This window comes from Stegostoma tigrinum, chromosome 2 (assembly GCF_030684315.1).
Source record: "Stegostoma tigrinum isolate sSteTig4 chromosome 2, sSteTig4.hap1, whole genome shotgun sequence".
Lineage (NCBI taxonomy): Eukaryota > Metazoa > Chordata > Chondrichthyes > Orectolobiformes > Stegostomatidae > Stegostoma > Stegostoma tigrinum.
In genome coordinates, this window is record NC_081355.1 from 103,768,298 (window position 1) to 103,792,201 (window position 23,904).

Genomic DNA, 23,904 nt, shown 5'->3' on the forward strand with positions numbered 1-23,904 from the left:
TTCATAGTTCCATTTTCTAATTGTGCATTGTTAATGGGCTCTGGGCATCTAGGATAGTGCTAAAGCGTTCATTCCAGTGCTTAGGGCAGCTTTGAATGTTGGTGTTAGTGACCTTTCTGCATGAATGATGTGCAGCGTTCTTATGACTTGCACAAAATAGGTCTTCACCCTCTTCATGGCCCTGTAACCGCCTACTGTTATTTATTGCATGTGTCATGATGGTGTGCTCTACTGACTTGAGAGAAGAGAAAGTATAAGAGGAAATGGATGCTCCTGGTTCTGAACTTGGAAGAAGACCAAGTTTCACTTTAGAAGTGTGAAGAGTGATCTCTTGAACAGTGCATGGTGGTTTAAATTGCATTGTTCCTTACGTTGTTTGCTTTTTTCTTTTGTGTCTAGCCTTATCCTGCCAGTGGAGTGACACTGGATTTCTGGCTGTTTGATAAGCATATGCTTTGAAATCCAAGTACTCACATTGTATCCCCTTGTGACTTGAATAAATGATTGTGAATGATGTAACTAGGCTTTGTCAGTTGATAGTTTATGAGCTAACATTTTGCAATTGCCTATGCAGCAAATATCCAGCTTTCAACTTCATATGGAAGTTTGGCCTTTTGGACTTAATATGGTCATAGTAATAGTGTACCCAGGCCTCTCAAACTATGGTGTCTTACTACATGTAGGTACATATCAGTCTTTTTAGCCAGCAGAACATTCAGTTTAATTTTGATTTCTGTTGGAGTTGCAACTATGCCAGATATCCTGCTGTCTACCATTTCCAGCAACAATGACACCACTCCTCAGACCCCAGCGCTATCTCCCAATGGTGAGGCTTCCAATAGCTGTAGTCTAATTCCTTATGAATATTACAAAATTATAGGCTGGAAATGAGCAACTAAATATCAGCTTGAAACCCCAGAAGGATAGCAGGACCATCATTTTTACACAACCCTAGTTAGACCACATCTGGAATAGTGAGCAATTCTAGGCACCACAACTTAGAAAGGATACAGTAGTGATGGAAGAAGTACAATATAAATTTGCCAGAATGATTCTTGGACTCTAACGGTTAAATTACAAGAAATGATTCCATAAATTATGGCTGTGTACCCTGCAATTTAGAAATTTAAGTGGGATTTGATTGAGGTTTCCTTGCTTTCAGAGGGAACAGTTAGGATTGATGAAAATAGATTATTTCTGCTGGTTGAGGTGTTTAGAAAGTGAGGACATTGTCTAAAAAGTAGACCCAGACCTGTCAGGCGTGAAATTAGGAAACACTTCTAAATGTGGCGGACGTTTGTATTTCTGTTCTGCAAATGATAATCAATGTATAATGTATATTTCATTTTAAATTTCTGATTGATATATTTATGTCACCCAAAGAAATCCAGGGATATCAAGCAGAGCTAAGTATATGGAATTAGTTTACAGATCAGCTGCTGGATAATAGAACATTTTCAAAAGAAGAGATAGCCTTCTTCTGTTCTGAGTTTTTATCATTCATGGATAATTACTCATGACCTCTGTCAGTCACCCATCCTTAATGTTAATATCTAATCAGTGATATATAGTTTAAAATCCCCTTACCTATTTCTCCCTGGTCTATTAAATTGGTGTAAACTATTATTAGGCACCCTATATAGCCCTTTAACTATCTTATGGACTCTAGATGGAACTCTCTAAGTCTATTCAGCTCTAAAATAAATGGGGCAAGATCTTTGTGCCTATCTCAATAGGTGAGGCTCGTTAAGTTAGGAATTAGTCTCTCGATTTTCCTTGGAACCTTTTTCTAAGACTACTGTACTTCCTACTCTGCATGGTACATGGTATTCTGAATACAATAAAAACCAAAAGGACTGCGGATGCTGTAAATCAGGAACAAAAACAAAGTTGCTGGAAAAGCTCAGCAGGTTTGGCGGCATCTGTGAAGGAGCAAACAGAGTTAACGTTTCAGGTCCGATCAGGACCCATTCTGAGGAAGGGTCACCGGACACGAAACATTAACTCTGTTTTCTCCTTCACAGATGCCGCCAGACCTACTGAGCTTTTCCAGAAACTCTGTTTTCATTCCTGGATTCTGAATACACTGTGGCCACTGCCTGTACAGTATCAAAAAGGTGCTGAATGGTTATATGAATACAATCCAGTATCTTTTTGCTTTGGCTACGGTTTCTCAATGTAAGTGATACAGCTTCACTTGATGCGAATAGCACAATGCTCAATAAAACCGATATGTTTTACTCTATCTAATTCGTATTCTGTGTTAACCATAATCAGGCATGCCCAATATTGTCAGCATCAGCTGTTCAGAAAATGTGGGAGATGGAGTTCCAGTGCATCTTATAGTGCAAGTGCCAAAACTGGAAAAATTATTCCAAGATTTTAAGAAATAGAAAAAAAGATTTTATTTGGCCATTCTTTTTGCCTTAGCCCTGTCTTTCATTTAAAGGGCTTCCAATTGTCGCTTGAACTATGCACCCCAAATCATTTGAATTGACTATCAGAATGCGGCAGACTATGAGGATAGTCTAGTCTGCGCATTTTTCAAAAGCCTTCTTTCCTTCCTTGATACAGATTACTTAACTTGATAACTTTGAATTATGGTCTTGAGATGGCGCTTATAGGTGGATGCAAGAGGAAGTGGTATTGTATCAAATATAAGACAGCATACGAGCAGTTAATATATAAAAAAAATTAAAGCTGAAACTAAAACAGAGGCACACATGAAAACAAACCTGCACGACATAATAGCTCCTCTCCCGGCTGTTGCACAAAACTCAATTAAAACAATAAACTCTATCCCATCCCCTGTTGTTTTTCAGTCTCAACAGAAACCACTTGCAATGAATAAACTTCTCTTTGAGTAGTAACTTGATCCTTTATATAGCACCTTTATATAAACAAAGGAAATTTGGCTCGAATCACAGATATAGTAGCAATTTACCTTTAAGAAACATGCAGTGGAATTTCCCCCTCCTGGTCCAGCCTGGCAAGAAAGGTGGAAAAGTATGGATGAGAGTTTTAAAAATATTCAGATCTCAATGTTGGGAAATATTTCCCAATTTTTCCCCTCAAGCCTTAAAGGACACAAGACTTTGACTTTGACCTTTGTACCTTTGACTGGCCATTGTCTTAGTTCCATTTATTTGTATGTTATAAAATCCCTAACTTTCCTTCTTTATATGCTACTTCCAATTCTGCTCTCCTTCACTAAGAAACTAGACAATTCCAAGTCCCAACATGTCTGTCAAGGTAGCTGAAGCTCGCCGAGTTACTGTCTTGTATTGCTTCTTCAGTACAACAGCCTCCTTTCTCTATGGTCACCAGCCTGTTTAACCCTTCATCCGTGCCATTCAGCATCGGCAAACCACCAGCTTCACCATTCCTGTGTTTGGACACACCAGGTTGGACCTTCATCACTTTGGAACACAGGGACCAAATAACTTACATGCTTCTGCCAGGTCTGTGTGCACAGGGACATACATGCATCTTATACATCTGAGCAGGATGCCTTTGTGCTCACATGGATAGATGCATCTATTGCTCTTTGCTTATTTTCTTACCACTAACTTGTTCTATCACTTATTTGGAGATGGCCTGCATCTTTAGACATCATATTGTTTTCTTAGTGCACACTTACTGAATTCAGCACTGAGTTATGAACTGCCAGGCTCTGTGTAGCTCACTCTGCTTTCTTAGTGCACAGGATTAGTTCTTAGTTAGAACTGGTGGTCCCTGAGGTTTGCATTGCTTTTTGGTGCAGAGAGAATGCACCTTGGGGAGCACTGAACAATCAATCTGTCAGTCTAAGATAGGGGTGGAAATTTCAGTGAATGTGCAGCACTGTTCTGTGTCAACATCAGATATACAGCATGTGCTAGCAGTTAATAAGCTAAACATAATGCGTATGCTTCAAGCAAATGGCCATGTGTAAAAGACAAAAGGCACCAGAATCTCAGGGCTTGTCCTATTCCAGTCCAGGAATTGGACCATGATCTGTCCTGCAGATCAGGTGTATGGAGCCCTGTGACTAAAGGTAAGCTAGTTTGGATGCTTTTGAAACATCAGTACAAGAATGTGGGGTTTTTTTGCCTTACAATAAGACATAGGGAGGGATTGGGTATGATTGAAGTGGATGGAAGAGCAGTTAGTAGTGATGCACAAGCAGGAGAGGTGTTGAGTTGTCCCCATTGAGTGAGTAGGAACCACAAAGGGCAGGGTGGGTTAGGAGTTTGGGAGCAAGAGGTGATTGGGAGTTACTGAGTGGACATGATGCGTGGTATACTGAGAGTTATTGTCCATGAGCCTTGGTGAAATTTATTTGCAGTGGCAGAGTTAGGATCAGCAGTGGTAGCCTTCTGACTGTGAGGTAGCAGAGCGATGATAGTGGCATTTCACCGTCAGAGCACAGATTGCACTGCTAAGCATCCCACTTCACTCAGGACATAGCACCAGCCCAGACTACAATTTGTGCCCAAACTGGTCTGGTGTGATGGCATGGTTTTCTGTGGCAATGAACTGGACTGTCCTCTCCACCACCCTGTCCTCAAACACCTCCAGGTTCACCAACACCTCTCTACTCTCTGTCCATGAAGCAGGGAGCAAGCTACCCTTTCCCTGGGCCAATTGTTGAATGTTAGGGCTAGAGCACCCGAATGTAAAGGACAGTTCCTGGTTTGAGGTGCCTGATGTGATGTGCAACTCTGCTTTAAATATGGTACCAGAGGTTTGAAAACAGGCAGGTGTTGACACTGGTGAGCACTTTTGCCTCCATGGCCATGCGAGCCCCTGGGTGAGGCACCCAAGAGTCCAGATGCATGATTAATGAGATGAGGAGTGGAAACTTGCATGAGAAAAGTTGCTATGAGCCATGGTGGGCTGGCCACCATGAATCTCACTCAACAAAACACTTTAACTGAAAATAGGATGTATCTTTGATCCCAGCTCCATTTCATCTCAAAAATAAATGGACAGTTTACAGTACCACTGTTTACAATTTGATATCTTTCTGCGACTTCTGAAGATTCAGGACCTCCTGATTGTATACTCAGACTCTATGGTCACTGCCCCCAATTAGCTTGAATTTTCTAAAAAAAACTAACCCTCCTCTAATTTCTAACAATCAAGCTGTCTAGGCTTACTGTTTGACAGACTTCAAAATAGTTTCCCGAAATTTAAAGCTATCGTCCCAATGTATCTTATGAACCAAAAGATAGGCGTATAACATTATAATAATGTGCTCACAGTTCTGCACATTAGACCTTAAGTAAATACACAGGTTAGAGGATTTATCAAGCTATGCAAAATGATTCTCCTTCAGAATTATACACCTAGCATTTTAACATGTATACTGGCTAACGGCTTATTATCTGTTGAAAAGTAGTAAAGTGTTATTATTTCCGATGCATCAAATTTAGTGGCTGTTCTTTCACAGGCGTAAGCAAAATGCATTTTTGACAATCTGCATTTGAAAATCTATTTCTACAATTTTGAAAGTGGACTATAAATTAAGAAAGCAGAAAATTCACAATTTTTATCAAATAAAATGCAGAACCTACATACTTTAAAAATAAATAAATTTCATAGCCTCCATTATTTAGTGAAACCTTTCAGAGTTCATCAAAAAACATCTAAACTAACTTCCTGGTTATAATGTTGAAATATCTCAATGTTACTCAGGAGTTGTTTTGTCGTAATTCTTATGATATATTTTAATCCAGTCATAGTTAGGATGCTCAAAATAGTTGTTCATATATTAATCTTCTTTTACTTTGAACTATTGTAATTCTAAAATTAGCTACGACTCTATTTCTCTTGTTCTGTGAAATGAAATTGTTGCATTCCACAATTACAGACATTAGCCACAAAAATGTGACAAGCTTTTCCTTTTAATCAGCACACTCTCACTTAAACAGTAAAAAATGCAAATATTTCTGCTGTGCTAATTATCCACTTTCCTGCCTATGGCAGATGCACTGAGGCCTCAAGGCATGATGTGTGTAGTTGTCGCCGAGTAATTCTTAATGTCGCTTAGCGACTAATAAAAACATTTTTCTTGGGACATCCACCCAGACGAATTATTCAAAATCTATTCAGAGTTTCAAGTTTTTAGAATGTCTCTGAACTGCAAATTGAATTTATTACTACATGGGACCATTTAATTATTTTTGTAAATTTTAATAATAATGAGCAGAATTAATTAACAAAGCAACAGGATAGACAGCCGCATCTTCCCAGGTCTCCAGTCATGTTGCTTTTTAGCACATTTGTGAAAGTGGGCCAAATCAAAGCCTGTTTGTTGTTAATTAGTTTTTGCTTGTTCTTTGTCGATGCATCTGTTCTCGTGTTTTTCTCTAATAGGGCAGGACCAAAGTTTGAACAGAAAAAAAGCAGTCAGCAATGAATGTCACAACATACTGAAATTACAATTATAGAAGTACCTAATCAGGTGGGCAGAAACCAAAACACACTTTCCATTTTTGCATATCCTCAGCATTGTGAAATGAACCTCTTCGACCTTACTGTGAAAACAATTAGACTTATTTAAGGCAATACATTTGAGCTTCTGGTCATCAGTGAGATGTGAACATTGTTAACTAGGCCAGCATCTATTGCCCATAATAATTCACAGAGCAGTTAAGAGTCAAGCACATTCCTGTGTGCCTGGAGTCACACAGAAGCTAGATGAGACAAGAATGGCAGATTTCCTTCCTTAAAGGGAATTGGTGAAGCAGATGAACTTTTACATCAACTGACAGTGGTTTCATGTTTGCCACTCAGCTAATATTGTAATTCCATTTTTTTAAAATCAAATTCAAATGCCTCCATCTGCCATAGTGTGATTTGAACACCAGTCCCCAAACATTAGCCGAGAGTTCAGGATTACTAATCTAGTGACAGCACCTTCCCCCAAATGAGAAGGAAATGGAGTGAAGAAGATCAACTACTGTCATTAAATAAATAGAAGAGAAAGCAAAAGGCAAAATGTAACAGAAGCTGAAGTATTCGGCACATGGAATAAAAACGGTAAATGCCAAAAATATTTAGGAGGTCAGAGAGCATCAGTGGAGAGACAAACAGTTAACCCTTTCAGGCCAATGACCTTTCATCAAAAAACTAAAAAAGGATAGAGCTATAACAGGTCATAGTGGGAGTATGGGGCAGGGAGAATTAAAAGGACTAGTGACCAGTAGCTCAGATTTGAAGGCTGAACAGAAGTATTCAACAAAATAATCATCCAGTCTGTGTCGGCCTTTCTTGTGAAGTGGAGACTATTGTGAGCAGCAAATACTGTGTACTAAACTGAAAGAAGTAGAAATAAACCATTGTCCAAGTTCTTCAGGGACCGCAACTTTCCCCCCACAGTGGTCGAGAACACCCTTGACCGCGTCTCCCGCATTTCCTGCAACACATCCCTCACACCTCACCCCTGCCACAGCCGCCCAAAGAGGATCCCCCTCGTTCTCACACACCACCCCACCAACCTCCGGATACAACGCATCATCCTTCGACACTTCCGCCATCTACAATCTGACCCCACCACCCAAGACATTTTTCCATCCCAACCCTTGTCTGCTTTCCGGAGAGACCACTCTCTCCGTGACTCCCTTGTTCGCTCCACACTGCCCTCCAACCCCACCACACCCGGCACCTTCCCCTGCAACCTCAGGAAATGCTACACTTGCCCCCACACCTCCTCCCTCACGCCTATCCCAGGCCCCAAGATGACTTTCCATATTAAGCAGAGGTTCACCTGCACATCTGCCAATGTGGTATACTGCATCCATTGTACCCGGTGTGGCTTCCTCTATATTGGGAAAACCAAGCGGAGGCTTGGGGACCGCTTTGCAGAACACCTCCGCTCAGTTCGCAATAAACAACACCTCCCAGTCGCGAACCATTTCCACTCCCCCTCCCATTCTTTAGATGACATGTCCATCATGGGCCTCCTGCAGTGCCACAATGATGCCACCCGAAGGTTGCAGGAACAGCAAATCATATTCCGCTTGGGAACCCTGCAGCCCAATGGTATCAATGTGGACTTCACCAGCTTCAAAATCTCCCCTTCCCCCACCGCATCCCAAAACCAGCCCAGTTCGTCCCCTCCCCCCACTGCACCACACAACCAGCCCAGCTCTTCCCCTCCACCCACTGCATCCCAAAACCAGTCCAGCCTGTCTCTGCCTCCCTAACCTATTCTTCCCCTCACCCATCCCTTCCTCCCACCCCAAGCCGCACCTCCATCTCTTACCTACTAACCTCATCCCACCTCCTTGACCTGTCTGTCTTCCCTGGACTGACCTATCCCCTCCCTACCTTCCCACCTATACTCTCCTCTCCACCTATCTTCTTTTCTCTCCATCTTCGGTCCGCCTCCCCCTCTCTCCCTATTTATTCCAGAACCCTCACCCATCCCCCTCTCTGATGAAGGGTCTAGGCCCGAAACGTCAGCTTTTGTGCTCCTGAGATGCTGCTTGGCCTGCTGTGTTCATCCAGCCTCACATTTTATTATCTTGGATTCTCCAGCATCTGCAGTTCCTATTATCACTCAAGTCAATTCACCATTTTTTTTAGCAATTATCTTTTATATTAAAAAATCTACCAATTAATTTATTAAGCCACTTCCCAAATTCCTGCAGCTCCCTTTGCTTTATCTATCTATTCAATCCAAGCTTAACAAAGATCCTGCAACAACCAGTAAATTGGACTGAATTATTCATCCATTCAATTCTGTGAAGTAGGATCTTAACCAGAAATCTCTTAATCTAATCTTGTACTTATGTTCCCTTGAACTGACTGAACTATTAGAGAAAGCCTGCTTCCATCTTCCTGTGTGATTTCTAATCTTTTTAAAACTTTCTATTATATCATTGATTTATATCACTGATGTATTTATTATATTACTGATCACAACATTTGACAAATAAATAAGAAGGATTTGGCATTCATGTTCCTTCGGCATTTAAACAACGTTTCAATTGGATAAGACAGTACAAGGATAGCACCATTTTGAGATTTAGGACGAGAAGTATAGAATATAAATGCTGACATACTGAATCAATGTAAGACCACAGTTTGACTAAAGTTTGAGCTTCATTGTTTAGATAGCATGATACAGGATAAAATGGAATGAAAAATCAACTACACAACTTGCGAGCTTATGAAGAGTTGAAGTTGTTTTCTTTTGTTTAAAGGAAATTACAGTGCAATTTCAATTCTGGCCATTATATGTGTTGAGTTTTCATCACTGCACATTGGTACCATCGTACCAACTCCAGTCTCTACTTTTCCTCCTTTAACATGCTCCTTAGAACATTCCCCTTTGACCACTTTTTCTAATGTTCCTTCAGAACAGTTCTGAAGTAAAGACACTGAATTGAAACATTAAGCCCACGCCTGCTCCTGCCCCACCATCCAGCTGTGATTTTCTAGGCAATTCTATTTTTGTGTCTGATTTCCAGCATTCATAGTTCATTTTTTTTATTTCTGTGCTAGTAAACTGTTTGTACTGAAAGCATTCTGTGGACTCATCTAGGTTACTTCTGGCCATCTAATTTTCCCAGTCTATATGCAGATTAAAATCCTCCATGATTATTGTTGTATATTGTGACAAGTTCCCAATATTTGAACATTTATGTTCTGCCCTACCATGTGCTTACAGTTACTTGATCTATATGTCCCTGTCACAAGTAACTTGTCTTTATCGTAATTTCTCATTTCCATATTCAGCCTCTGATAATAAATCAACCATATCTATTATGTTAATACTTCCTCATTTCCTTTTCTTCCTAATGTCAAATATCTTTCAGTACTCAGATCCCAACTCATATCATTCCTGTAGCCATTTCTATAATGGCCATATTTTCTGATGAGATATTTAAGGTTATAAATGAATGTGACAGAAATATGTCGAAGAAGAGATCCAGAAATTGGATTTTCTGGCCAGTAGGAAGTGTCCAAATATGACAGACATTCCAAGCACTCATCATATGCTCTATGTTTGTGTGTGTGTGTTTGTGTGTGTGTCTAAATCCAAATTTGGTTGTATCACATGACTTTTCTTCATGTTGGTGGTGTGTTCCAAAGAATATAGATGACAAGCTCATGACTTGTGTAGTTTTCCTTTAGCCATTGTTTTGTAGCCAAATTAACTTTTTTTAAATGTCCCACACATTCAGAGGAGATTGATGATCCATCCTCCATTGTGATGAGTTAGGAAGGAACTGTTAACATCTCCAGGGATGCTGTTGCCACAGTTGACTTTCTGTGAATTTTGTGTTTTCATGGAATAGAATGTGAATTCAGATGCAAATTCACAGATACTTCATGTCAGTGTTCTTCATTTAACAGAAGTATATATTTTAAAAGAAGTTCTATGTATGACCAGCTGAAGAAGTTCCAAATAAATATTCCATATCACAGATCTTCCTAAGTTTGAACACTGTGGTTTTTCAGGCTCCTTACCTACTTGCTAATATCACTGCTGCTGCATGCCAGAATATCCCCTTACTTGGTGCCTGATGCCAAATGGAAAGGAGAAAATAATGCTACAGAATTCACTACATTTTTGTAGGCATCTTTTCCCCAGGTCAGCAGTAGATGCTCTTTCTTTGGTGCAGACCACATCACACAGAAAAGATTTAGAACCAAGAAGATTTTTATACCAGTTGTAAGACTGTAATATGTTACCAGAGTTGTTGCTGAAGAAGAGGTCTTTTTTTGAGACTTGCCAGCATTCCTTAAGTAAATAAAGTTTTAAGATGGCAACTTGTAAAAATAGATTGAATAAATAATTTAAAGAAAGGGGGATGGGACCATGAGATTAGAATTATTTGCATGGAGGTTAAATACCCACACACACTTAGGACTTATGAACCGATTATATCTAATGTTGCGATTAGTACATGTTATGTTTTGAATTGTAGGAACTGTCAGATATACTCAATAATCTCTTCCAATTCTATACATTTATCACATTTGCATATCAAGTGCCTAATGTAAATGTGTATAAATTATATGAGACATTAAAAATAATTTTATTGCATGAAGTTATTAACAAGTTCTAGTGTTTCTGTTCAGTCAGAATATTATTTTCCATAAAATTGCTGACAGTGATTCATTTTGTGCATAAAGGTATGTAGTGTTAAGCTAATAATTTCTGTATCTCTGAAGGATTACAATAATTAAACAACCTTTCCATGGAAGTAAATGATACTCCTGCATAATGAACGTTCTTAAGTTGTCATTTGACTGGTGTCAATTGGCAACTCCATAATTAGTTTAAAACAGGGATTGTGCCAAGATCCAGAAACAATATCTCACGAATGATATTGTTTCAGGTGTTCTCTTACTACCATAAATAACTCTCATTCAGTTATGTCAGTGGAGTAGATGAATTACACAATTTTCGTGCTCAACAATGTTTGTCAAGAACTATTAGCAGTGTGACTGCTTTGGTTTTCTACAGAACTTTCCATATTGTAACCAATTACAACGAGTGGCTGTGATGTAGGAGATTTTTTTATTGCAAATTTAGATTTTGTTTTTATTCTTCCAGGAAGCATGATGTCCCAATGAACTCCACAAACAATTAATTAGTGCTATCATGAAGTTAGATGTGTCAGTCTATTTCCTTACAGCAAACGCTAAAAACTGACTGAGCTAATTGGCTAGTTGGTTGAGTTTGATGAAGGCCTTTGAAGATTAAATATTATTCAGAAAACTCTCTGCTCTTCTTTAAATATTGCACCTGAGAGAATAAAATATGTAGGTAAGCATCAACTACATATCACAACCATTACTGGAATGTGACTGTAACTTAAATGTTGCCAATGACTTTTGATAATTAATTTACTGACTAAATGTATTAGATGAATAGCTTCTATTAATATTTTAAAGCTTTTGCATATTTGGTGAAATATAGTTTAATGTCATATATGTAACTTAAAAATGTTAGTTGATCATTTTTGTACTGTATTGCAAAGTCTGCCTAAAAAATAATGACATTCGAATTACACTGTCAAAAATCTAAATAGAAAATGCTAGAAATAAAGAGATGATCATTCAGGCAACATAACCTTGTTTAACCACTGCATGGTGATCAAGTGACTTCAAATCTATTGTCTGCTAATTAAATATGAACAATTTTATCTGACATTAGTTTCTGTTTATAATAACACTCTTTTAGTGTTATACTTATTTTAATGCTATTTAATGAATGAGTCAGTTTGTACATGTTGCTATTTTTAAAACACAAAGGCTAATTTGGATAGCTCCCAGAGTGGGTGCAGGGGCCATAATCCTTAATGAACTAACATCCATGAAACAAAATGCACACAGCATGTTAATTTCATGCTTCCTGCTTATCTGAACGGTTGCTCCATACTGTCAGATTGACAGGGGACCACATCATAACTTGACAATACCAGTTAAAGCTAGTCAGTCTACCTTGCTGAAAGCTAATCTGTGCCTTTTCAAGTGCAGATACATTGTGGCTGCAGTGGTTGTTGTCAGCCGTGTAAGAAGTGAATCTAAGCTGGGAGATGGTGAAGAATGGGATAACTCCTTCCTAATAGCATTGCTGATGTACCTGACTCCAAGGATTTTTAAAAATTCATTCATGAGATGGAGTCATCGTTGGCTAAGCCAACACTTATTGCCCATCACTAATTGTTCTTGAGAACATGGTGGTGAACTGTCTTCTTGAAGTGCTGCAATCCATGGGATTTAGGAATACACACAATGCTGCTAAGGAGGGAGTTCCAGGATCTTGACCAGGTAAAAATGAAGGAACAATGATACAGTTTCAACTGAGGTTGGTATGTTGTTTAAAGCAGATCTTGCAATTGGCAGTGTCTATATGCAGATTTTATTGAATGGCAGAGAAGGCTTGATGGCTGAATGAACTACTCCTGTTTCTATGTTCCTATCTGCTGCCCTTCTCCTTCTAGATGGTAGGAGTCACAGGTTTGGACAGTGTTGTCATAGAAACCTTGGTAATTTATTGCAGTCTTCAAGAAGGCAATCGCCACCACCACCTTCTACAGAAATTAAGGGCGGTCAATAAGTGCCAGCCAGCAATGCCCACAATTTGTGATTGAATTAATGAGAGTGCCTTAAGTGCTATTTCTACCTCCAATTCCTATCTAAGTGGTGCGTACTGATTCAACATCTGAAGGAGAGCAATAGATGATAATCAGTGGAAAGTTTTCCATGCTAACCTGATGCCATGAGACTTTGAGAGGTCTGAAGTCAAACTTGAGGGCAATTCTCACCCGACTCATTTATCACTATTTTGCCACTTCTATTTGCACCTGTCCTTTTACTGAAATAAGACCTCCCCAGGAATGGTGATGTAAAGTGTAAGGGATGTGGACTGTAAGGTTATTTGATGAGTATGATTATGGCAAGCTATTGCTTGATTTGTCTTTGTGACTGTTCTTGCAGTTTTAGCACAAGCCCTCCGATGTTTGAAATTTGACTGAGTAGACTATGTCGTTATCATTTGCTATATGTAGGTTAATGTTGGATGTTTGTCCAGTATCATTCTAATTTCACTTTTCTGTAGCAGTTTGACACAATTGTGTAGTTTGTTAGACTACCTTAGAGGACACAGAATCTAACAGATTTTTGTTACTAAGGATATTAGTATACCAAATGCATTTTTACCACAAACCAACCATTTTATGTTTACCGTTACTGACAAATTAATTGAATTTAATTCAGTCGTGGGATTTGAACTAGTGTCGTCAGGACATTAGTCAGAATTTATGAATGACTAGCCCAATAACCGGACGATCTCACCATGAGCTGTGGTCCACCGTCACTTAATTTACACTGGCAACCACGAGATGAGATACTGCCCTGTGAATATCTTGTGGAAGAAGTGTGAGGCCACATATACCTGCAGTGAAGCACCAGGCAGCCAGGTTGTGGATCAAAATAGGGCATGCGCCAATTCTGACTTGGGAGGACAATGTTGCATACTTTTCTGCTGCAGGGGACTCACACATCCTTGAAGGAGGCACTCTACAAAAGAATGCTGATGGGGTATACAGAATGAAATGCATGGTTAAATAGGAAATCTGCCAGATGGCAGTCAATATTTAAGGGCATGGACAGATTTTGCGACAACTTAGGATAAGGCATGGAGCCTACCCTTTTCAGAATCAATGTGGTGGCTAATTACATTAGGTTGTCTGTTGCAACATTGTGTATGCAATGTTCAATCTTCCATAACAGCACATTAGCCAGGAATTAGTTGCCCCAGAATCTGAGTGCTACAGTAGAAGTTAAGCTTGCTGTCACACAAAGTCAGCTTGGTGCCATCGTTGCCGTGCAAAGAAGTTTTCAGAGCTAACACCATCAATTCAGAAATGCATCAAGAAATTAGTAAGATTGCTGACATTCATGTTGGGGAAATAGTGGTGGTGCCAAAAAATACTGAACCTACTGCCCTGTTTGAAAAAGACAGCATTCACCGTCTCGTTCCTGCCTGTCCAGCAGTACCCTTGAGTAGCTGCCACACTACACATGTAGATGTTGGCAAATTTGATCAAATATGAAAAGTTCCAAACACTTGCCGAATGTTTATTACAACCACAATAAACATCAACTGGCAAGTAATCTGTAAGTAGTTGTTAGTGCATTGAATTAACATTTAGTTCTTTAATTTGGAGGTGTGGAGCAAATGTAATATTTCTAAATTTTGTGGATGTACGAAGATACGTGGAAATGTATGTTTTGAGGAATGTACAAAATGGCTCCAGGAAAATTTGGGCAGGCTTAGTGAATAAGCAAGAACATGGCAAATGGAGTGTAATGCAAAAAAAATACGAGGTTAGCAGGAGGTGCAGATGTGCAGAGTATTTCTTAAATGGTAAGAGATTTGAAAGTGTGGATGTTCAAATGGATCGAGGTGTTCTTCTTGATAAGTCACTGAAGGCTGACATTTAGGTACAGTAAACTATTACAAAGACTAGTAGAATGTTAGTCTTTAAAACAAAAGGATTTGAGTACAGTAGTGAAGTCTAGCTTTAATTGTATAAGAACTTGGTTAACTGCATTTGGAGTAGTGTGTACAGTATTGGTCTCTTTATCTCAGGAAAGATATTATTGCGATAGAGGGAGCACAACGAATGTTCACGAGATGTGTTCCCAGGATGGCGTATCTCTCCGATGCAGAGGGATTGGGCAAACTGGACTTGTATTCTCTACATTTTCAAGGAATGAGAGTGATCTCAAAACTCACAAAATACTCAAAGAGGCAGACTGTATAGATGCAGGTTAAGATGGTTCCCCGGGTTGGAGTGACTAGAGCCAAGAGGCACAATTTAAAATTAAGGAGGATGCCACTTAGGTCCAAGATGTGTTTTATTCAGACAGTTATGAACCTTTGGAAGTCTCTGCCGCAGAGGGTTGTGGATGTACAGTCTTTGAGTGTGTTTAAGTAAAACTTGGTACATTTCCATCTACCAGTGGTATACAGAGTTATGGAGATTGATGAGTAAAAGGCATTGAATTGTTTGTTCAGCAATGATCTTATTGAATGGCAGGACAGATTTGATTGATTGAACAGCTTATTACGGTTCCTGTATTCCGTGATCAATGTGACAAATGGCACAACATTTCCAAACTATAATCATAATTATAGCAAAAAGTATTCAGCCTCTTATGCCAGCTCTGGCTTTTTGAAGGAGCTGTGCTGTTAGTTCCACTCCCTTGCACTTTCCCTTATTCTTTTCCTTTTGAAATATTTTGAAAGTTCCTTTTGAATCTTCGGTCACCATCCTTTCAGGCATAGGACTCCAGAGGAACAATGAAATTTCTTTTTTTAAAAAAAATCCAATTACAATTGCAGTTTCAATGCACTAATGGTACTGTATTCTTTAATGGATCCCTTGTGCTACAGGGCAATAATTTCTCTATCAATTTATTGATTTTTCCACAAAGCAGGCACACATCATGTTGTTCCAAAGATTGTTTCACTGCTGCTGTGGAACTTGTTTACATTACAGAAACCAGTGGGACTGACTGAGTTTGAGAGTGTGTTGCAATAATTAGTTTTGCAATTGCAGATTAATTCTAGAAGGCATTTAAGTATGCCCTTATTATGTAGGTTCAAGGTACATGCATATTAAATGGCACTTTGGGCTATACTATAGTATTGACTAATTTTCTGTGCAATATTCTGAGTGAATGTTAAGCTGCTGGAGATATTATAATTATGTAAAAGGAATAGAAACTTCTTTCTGATATTTGATTTAATATATTCAGGTTGTAAATATTTTTAGTATAAAGTAACAGTATTTTAAAGGTTTAGTTTTGGTTCCTTTTTCTTTAAAGCTTCAATCCAGTATTTTCCTGTGCCTTTCAATTCTTTTATTGGGAATAAGGAACAAATTTTCTTGTGAGTTAATCCCTATTCTAACTCTTGCTAAGAACATGTTACAATGTAATTATCAAGCTAGCTGGTAAAATAAGAGTGATATTTGTATGAAAATTTCAACCTGAAATGCATATTTTGTTATTGATTTTTAACAGTCTTTCCAACTGCCTGATCATAATTAAACACAGTGTATTTTGTTTCAGTATCCGTGCATGGAATGGTAAAATATTTATCAAGGGTCATTCTCATTGTAGTTATCCAGTTACAGCTGCTGGAGGTGATGGTGCAGTGGTGATGTCCCTGGCCTGGAATTTCAAAGATGCAAGCTAATTCTCTGGGGCTGTGAGCTCAAGTAAATTCAGTTAATTCCCATCTGGTTAATTGGTGGCCTTATGAGAAGAAAATTTGCCATCTGTAACTTGTGTCTACCATATAGACCACAGTAATATGGTTGACCATTAATTGGTCTACGAAATGGCCTGGCAAACCACTCAGTTCAAGGGCAATTTATAAAAGGGTGATAAATACTGGTCTTGCAATGAATCGTATATCTCATGGAACATTAAGTATACATTGCAAACTCCATTTCACTGAATACCTGTGGAATCTGTCTGTTCAAACTAAGTTACAGTACAAGTGAATAGTTTCAAAACAGCAAGAAAAATGTTTAGAAAATAGCATTACATTACATGTGCTAGTGGTGAGGTGACCTGCCAAGCTCAGATTCTCTTCATTACAAAGACTACCTGAGCAACATCATCCAGAATCAGTATGCCTTAATCCTCCTGCCGTTAAAAAGCTCATCCACACCTTCAGCATCACCAGGTTTAATGAGCCAATTTTAGTCCTAACTAGTCTCCAAACTCTGTTACTCATTTCCTGCCTTATCAAAAATTCTGCTCATCCATCACCCATCCTTTCTGGTTCAGAGTCCCGAAATGGCTTCTGTCCAGAATACTCACGTTTGTGTTTAACTTGTCCACACCTACAAGGCAGAAGTCAGACATATGATGAAATGCGCAACACGTAACTGGATGAGTACAGCGCTGGTAACACTCAAGAAGCTTGACATCATTCAAGATAAAGTGGTAAACTTGATTGATGCCCAATCACCACTTTCAATGTTCACTCCATTCACCACCAGCACAGAGAAACAGCACTATGTGTCATCTATGATGCACTTCAGTAACTCACCAAGTCTACTTAGATACCACCTCCCAAACCTGCGACAAAGGGCAAAGGCAGCAGATGCCTGGGAACACCATTACCTGTAAATTCTCATCCAAGCAATATACCATCATGACTTGGAAATTGATCACTATTCCTTCACAGTCACTGGATCAAAATCTAGAACACCCTTCCTAACAGCATTATAGATGTTCTATTGCTATAGGGGTAGCAATATTTAAGAAGGCAGCAACTCACCAATGCCTTTTCAAAGGAAATTAGGAATGGGCAATAATTGCTGGTGCAGCCAGCAATGCCCACAGCATGAGAATTAATACATTCTGGTGCATTTGCCATGGAAACACTCCTACCAATCAATGTACACTTGCCAACCAATCAGCAGTCACTTCTCATACAATCTAAATGTTATTTATTTTAGTATTTCTTGTTAATTGTCCTGATGTGAATAGAAGATGAAAAACTTCAACAAAATTTAGCTTTCTTCATCAACTCTAAAGAATAAATTTTATTGTCTCATTGCTTCAGATTTCATCTGAGCCTTCTGTTCTCCAAGGAAAATATCTTCATCTTCTTCATTCTATCTTCATGACTAAAATCTCTTATTCCTGGAACCATTTCATCAACCTCTTCTGCACTTCTTCCAGTGCCATCAGGTTATTCCTAAACTGTGGTGTCCAACTGAGGCCAAACTAATATCTTATACAAGTTTACCACAATCTCTTTATAATGTCTTTGGAATCCATATCATTTTTCATGAACCATAGGGAATTGTATGCTTTATTGACTGGTCTCTCAACCTGTCCAGCCACCCTTAATTACTTATCTACCTGTACATTCAGGTTCCTCTGCTCCTGCGCCCTATTTAGAATGTTAGCCTTCATTTTATACTGTTTTTCTGTGTACTTCCTGCCAAAATGTATCATGCACACTTATTATTGAACTTAATCTGTACCAATCCACCCATTTGTCTACATCATTTTGAAGTTCTACACTAACTTTCTCACACTTTACAATGCATCCAGGTTTCGTATAGTATGCATTTTAAATTTCACAACCAGGAAATGGTATTTGGACTCATGTTTCATCATATACCAATCCTCTGGATTTCATATCTTGTAACCTTACCACTTTTAACTACCATATTGAAGACTAAAGATTTGCACCCATGAATGAATCTGGCCCTTTGAATTCAGTCATGTTACTATTACGTGACCATCTCCCCCTCTTAATAAATAAATAACAACAATTAATTAAATAATGGCCAATTAACTTTCTTCAAGGTCTAACCATTTAGTAGCAATGTTTTAACTGTTCTGCATTGACTGGAGGAATGTATTTTCAACTTTTGTGATTTATAGCTATCTGAGCTGTAGAAATAGAGTTCATGCGAGTTGCCCAGGTCAGATTTTAAGATTTTTATGAAATTATTATCCAAATTGGCATACAGCTGCATATTATTTGCAGAATGATTTGGATGTAAATTGGTATTAAAAAATTATTTACAATTTCAAGTTGTTGATTTTAATTTATTTTCTTTTTTCAGAGTGCAATAGTTTCTTTCAAGGAAATATGTGGCCTCTCCCCAGTTTCTAATCTAATACAATGCTTTATGGCATTGTCAGCATTTCTGAACAGTGATAATATACCTATTGTCGTATTGAACCTAAAAGACGATTACCCTTCAATGGAGCCACAAGGAGTGATCCCAGAATTCCTGAAGAAAGTCGTTACTGCATATGATGTTGTAAGTAGCCAACCAAACCTACAACCATTTCTCCGTTAAAGCAAGGGATGTTATGTGTCTTAGGCATTCTGGCACATAAAAAGTGCATACTTTTAGAGTACAGCATTGACTTTAAGTAATGTAATCATGCAATTTCTTGCTATTTGTGCAGAACTGTTGAATTATATATACACAACATTTGATAAGTACTTCCACGCTCACTGCAAAACATATCTATTCACCACAGGTGTCTAAGGTGAATTATTGTTGTGAGTTAATGAAGTTAATCATTGACCCTTAATTGCCAGCAAGCAACTCTTTTACATCAAAACTTCTACAAAGCCTAAAGTAAAGAAAAACAATCGGGCAGCCCATTTAGACGCCAGAAATTTCCAGGTCCTGTTGACTGTGCAAAGTCCTCCTAACTAACATCTGGGGACATGTGCCAACATTGGAGAGCTATCTCACAGATGTGTTGAGCAACCTCATGATGTGGTCGTACTCACAGAAATACCGGACATGACCATTAGAATCCTAGGGTATGTCCTGTCCCACTGGCAGGACAAACCCACTAGAGATAATAAGACAATAGTAGGGTCAGGAAGGAGTTACTCTGGGAGTCCTCAACACTGATTCCAATTGCACAAAATCTCATGGCAACAAGTCAAACATGGACAAAGAACCATCCTGTTCAATGCCATCCTTTGCCCTCCATTAGCTGCTGAATTAGTGTTGTTCAATGTTGAACACCACTTAGAGTAAGTACTGAGGATAGCAAGGGCACAGAGTATACAGAATGGTTGGGGGATTTCACTGTCTATCATCAAGAGTGCTTGGAGCACCGTCACAAATCACATTCATCAAGACATAGCTGCACAACTGCATCTACAGTAGATGGCAAAGGAACGAACAGGAGAGGAAAGAAATTGACTTGTTGCAGATGTGTCCATTAGTGACAGTGTTGGAAAAATGACCACTACGTAGACCTTGTGAAGACCTAGTCCCACCTTCTGACTGAGGATACCATCCATTGTGTTTTGCGAAATTACCACCATACCGTTGGGATAGACGTTGAACAGGTCTATCAATTCCATGAGACCACCCGTGAAATGCTATAGGCTAGCAGCAACAGAATTTTAGTCAACTACGATTTGAAATCTTATGGCTCAGTATATCCCTCACTCTTCCATACCCATCAAACCATGAATTAAGCGCTGGTTCAATGTAGAAATCAGGATGGCATGCCAAGATTAACAACAGGCATACGTGAAGCTGTGGTGTCAACCTGGTGAAACTGCAACACGGGACTAGTTGCATGACAAACAGTGGAAGCAGCATGTAATAGACAGGGCAAATGCTTAACCAGTGGATCGGCTCTATTGTCTGCAGTCCTGCCACATCCAGTCATGAATGGTGGTGGAAAACTAAGCATCAACAGGAGGAGAAGGATCCACAAATATCCTCCTTCTCAATGATCAGCACATCAGTGCAAAGGAGAAAGGTAAAATATTTGTATCTATCTTCTCTGTTTCATCCTGAGGTCATCAACCAATGTGATTCCTGCCATACGATATCAAGAAACAGCAGAAGGCACAAAAGATTACAAAGTCTACAGGCCCTGACAATATTTTGGCAGTAATAGTAAAGACTTGTGCTGCAGAACATGCCCCACCGCTAACCAAGCTGTTCCAGTACAGCTACATCACTGGTATCTACTCGACATTTGGAAAATTACCCAGGTGTGTCCTGTATGCAAAAAACAGAAAAAAATCCAACCCAGCCAATTTACTGCCCTGTCAATCTATTCTCCATCATCAGGAATTTGATGGAATGCTGTCAAGCAGAAGTTGCAAAAGAATAACTTGCTCACTAAAGCTCAAATTGATTTTGCCAACGCCTCTCAGCTCCTGACTCCATATCAACCTTGGTCCAAACATGGACAAATGAGCTGAATCAGAGATGAGGTAAGACTGACTGCCCTTGACATTAAGGCCACATTTGACCAATTGTGGTATCAAGGAGCCCTAGCAAAATTGGAGTCTTTGGGATTTGGGGGAGAACTTTCTGCCAACATAAGCCAAATCTAAAACAAAGGAAGTTTTCTGTGGTTGTGGGAGGGCATTCATCTCAGCTCCACTCAAGGTAGTGCCCTAGGTCCAGTTATCTTCTGCTGATTCAGCAATGACCTTCCTTCCATCATGAGGTCAGAAGTGAGAATGTTCTCTGATGATTGCACAATGTTTAGCATAATTCGCAATTCCTCAGACACTGAAGTAGTCCAAGTCCCAGTTCAGCAATACCTAGACAACATCCTGGCTTGGGCTGTTAAATGGCGAGTAAAACTACTGTATAAGTGAGCATCTCTAACAAGGGAAAATCTAACCATCACCTTTTGAAATTCAGTGGCATTACCAATGCTAAATCTCTTGCTATCACAGTCGTTGAGTTACCAGTGCCCAGAAACTAAACTAGGCCATATAAATACTATGGCTACAAGAGCAGGTCAAAGCTAACCCCCTGTCTCCTATTGTCTGTCCACCACCTACAAGACCCACGTCAGGAATATAGTAGAATATTCTCAAATTACCTTGATGAGTTCAACTCCGACAACATTCAAGAATTTAAACAAAATCCAGCACAAAGCTGCCTGCATAATTGGCAGCCCATACACCACCTAGAATATGTTCACTGTCTTCACAGTGGCAGAAGTGTCCCCCATTTCCCAAATGACTGGCAATAACTGACCATGGTACATTCAACAGCACCATACAAACCAGCAACGTTTATCACCTAAAAGGAAAGGGTAACAAATGAATGTGAACGCCTGTTGCCCTCCAAACCGCACACCATCTTGACTTGGAACTATTTCGCTATTTCTTTATTGCCACTTGGCCAAAATACTTGAACTATCTTCCAAACAGCACCATAGTCCTTCACCCCAACAATTGCAGTAGTTTAAGAAAGCAGCTCCCCACCACTCCAGGATAATTACATATAGGCAATGATGGCTATATCCCAGAAATGAATGAAAAAAAGATAACAGTTGCATACCTGAATAAACCTGATAAATTTATTTTCCATTGAAAAATATTAAAATGGGTAAAGAATATTGGGGTGGGAGGAAAAACAGTCTGAGACCTGTGAATTGGAAACCATCCGGTAATCCAAACACTACGAAGTCATAGTTTGCAATTATCCCCTCTTCACTGGTGCCAAGAACTGTAAATAATTAGGTTTGTTGGCCACAAATAGATGCTGTCCCCCTCCCCACAGCCTTGGCAATTTCGGTGTGGGATTCTGTGGCTGACCTTTCAATTCACCACCAATTTAGGCCTTGAGGTAGTTAGTTAATGACTATCCAAATGCATCAAACCACCATTGGACCAGATACAGAAATGTGACTGGTTTCCAGGGTGATGTGCCTACTGGGTTAGGGTTGGCCTCAATTTGCCTTAATCTGGGACAATGTGGGAAAAGAAATGTGTGGTCAGGGAGTGGCCACTGCACCTACCTGTTCTCCCCTCTGACTTTCTGACCCCTTTCCCATCATTGCCACCACATAAAGCCCAAACAAAAAGCACTTGTTTTCTAACCATTTAAGCTACTGAAGCACGGGCCTCCAACAGTGTTCTCCAGGGCCAGAAGTTGCTGCTCTCTGATTTCTAGCAGTATAGCACTTCACTTCAAGGGCTTATGATTTAATGGGAGGGTTTTAATTTGAACATGATATTGTGATTTTTCTTATTGTGGGGATGTGGAGCCTGTCACCTGAAGATGTCCACCCGGATACTTAGTGCTTAGTACACATAATCTCAGCTATAGTTTCTATGATTTCCATGTAACCGCAGTTGAGTGCCCCAGTAAATACTGTATCACAGTGACTTTGAGAGACTATTCACAGACTATATCCTACTACAGGTTGGGTGATAGGCAGAGGTGTCAATGTTTGGTTTAAATTAAATTGAGCTCCACGTGGCCCTATTTGCATATGCTTATGAGGCTTGTGAATGATTATAATTGTTTTCAAGGTCACTGCACTGGATTTGTATTTTTCCCAGTAGCAACTTCAGCTTTGGTCGACATTGATATGCTCATCCTGCAGTATAATTTCCAAACTAGAAACAACAAGGGTTCAAGCAACTAAGACAAAGCAAAGCGTTGTGGATAAACATCTGAACAAAAACAGAAATTTCTGGAGAAACTAAGCAGGTCTGGAGACAGAAAAGAAATAACGTCAAGTCCAGCGATCCTTCTTCAGAACTGATAGTATTTGCTATATATGCGGATGATAGAGAGTGGTGATGGTAGTGGTGGTGGGGCGAGGGGGTAGTGCTGGACTGGCAAAGGAGTGAGCAGATAGGACGGGATGGAGCCCAGAGAGAGAGAAAATCAGGCAGGCTACAGGATGGTTGGTAGGGGAATAGGAAAAGTTAATAATGGGCACCATTAGAGTGTGAAAATGGGTTGGCTGTTCAGAGTGCAGCCCATATCATGACAGGGTGTGAGGGTAGGTGAAGGACATGTAATGAGGTGTTCAGGTTCTATAATCATTGAACTCTACACTCAGTCCTGAAGGCTACCGGGTCCCCAGGTGGAAGTTGAAATG

General features: G+C 39.4%; 1 protein-coding gene across 3 annotated transcripts in view; it reads left to right on the forward strand.

Annotated features, from left to right (window-relative positions):
• The window catches only part of LOC125467209 (inactive phospholipase C-like protein 2), a 289,707-nt gene that overhangs the window by 158,732 nt on the left and 107,071 nt on the right, over nt 1–23,904 (forward strand). For all 3 annotated transcript variants that reach the window (XM_059638241.1, XM_048562742.2, XM_059638247.1), the window contains exon 3: nt 19,119–19,319. In XM_059638241.1, the coding sequence (XP_059494224.1) occupies nt 19,119–19,319 (201 nt within the window). The remainder of the gene's footprint in view (nt 1–19,118; nt 19,320–23,904) is intronic.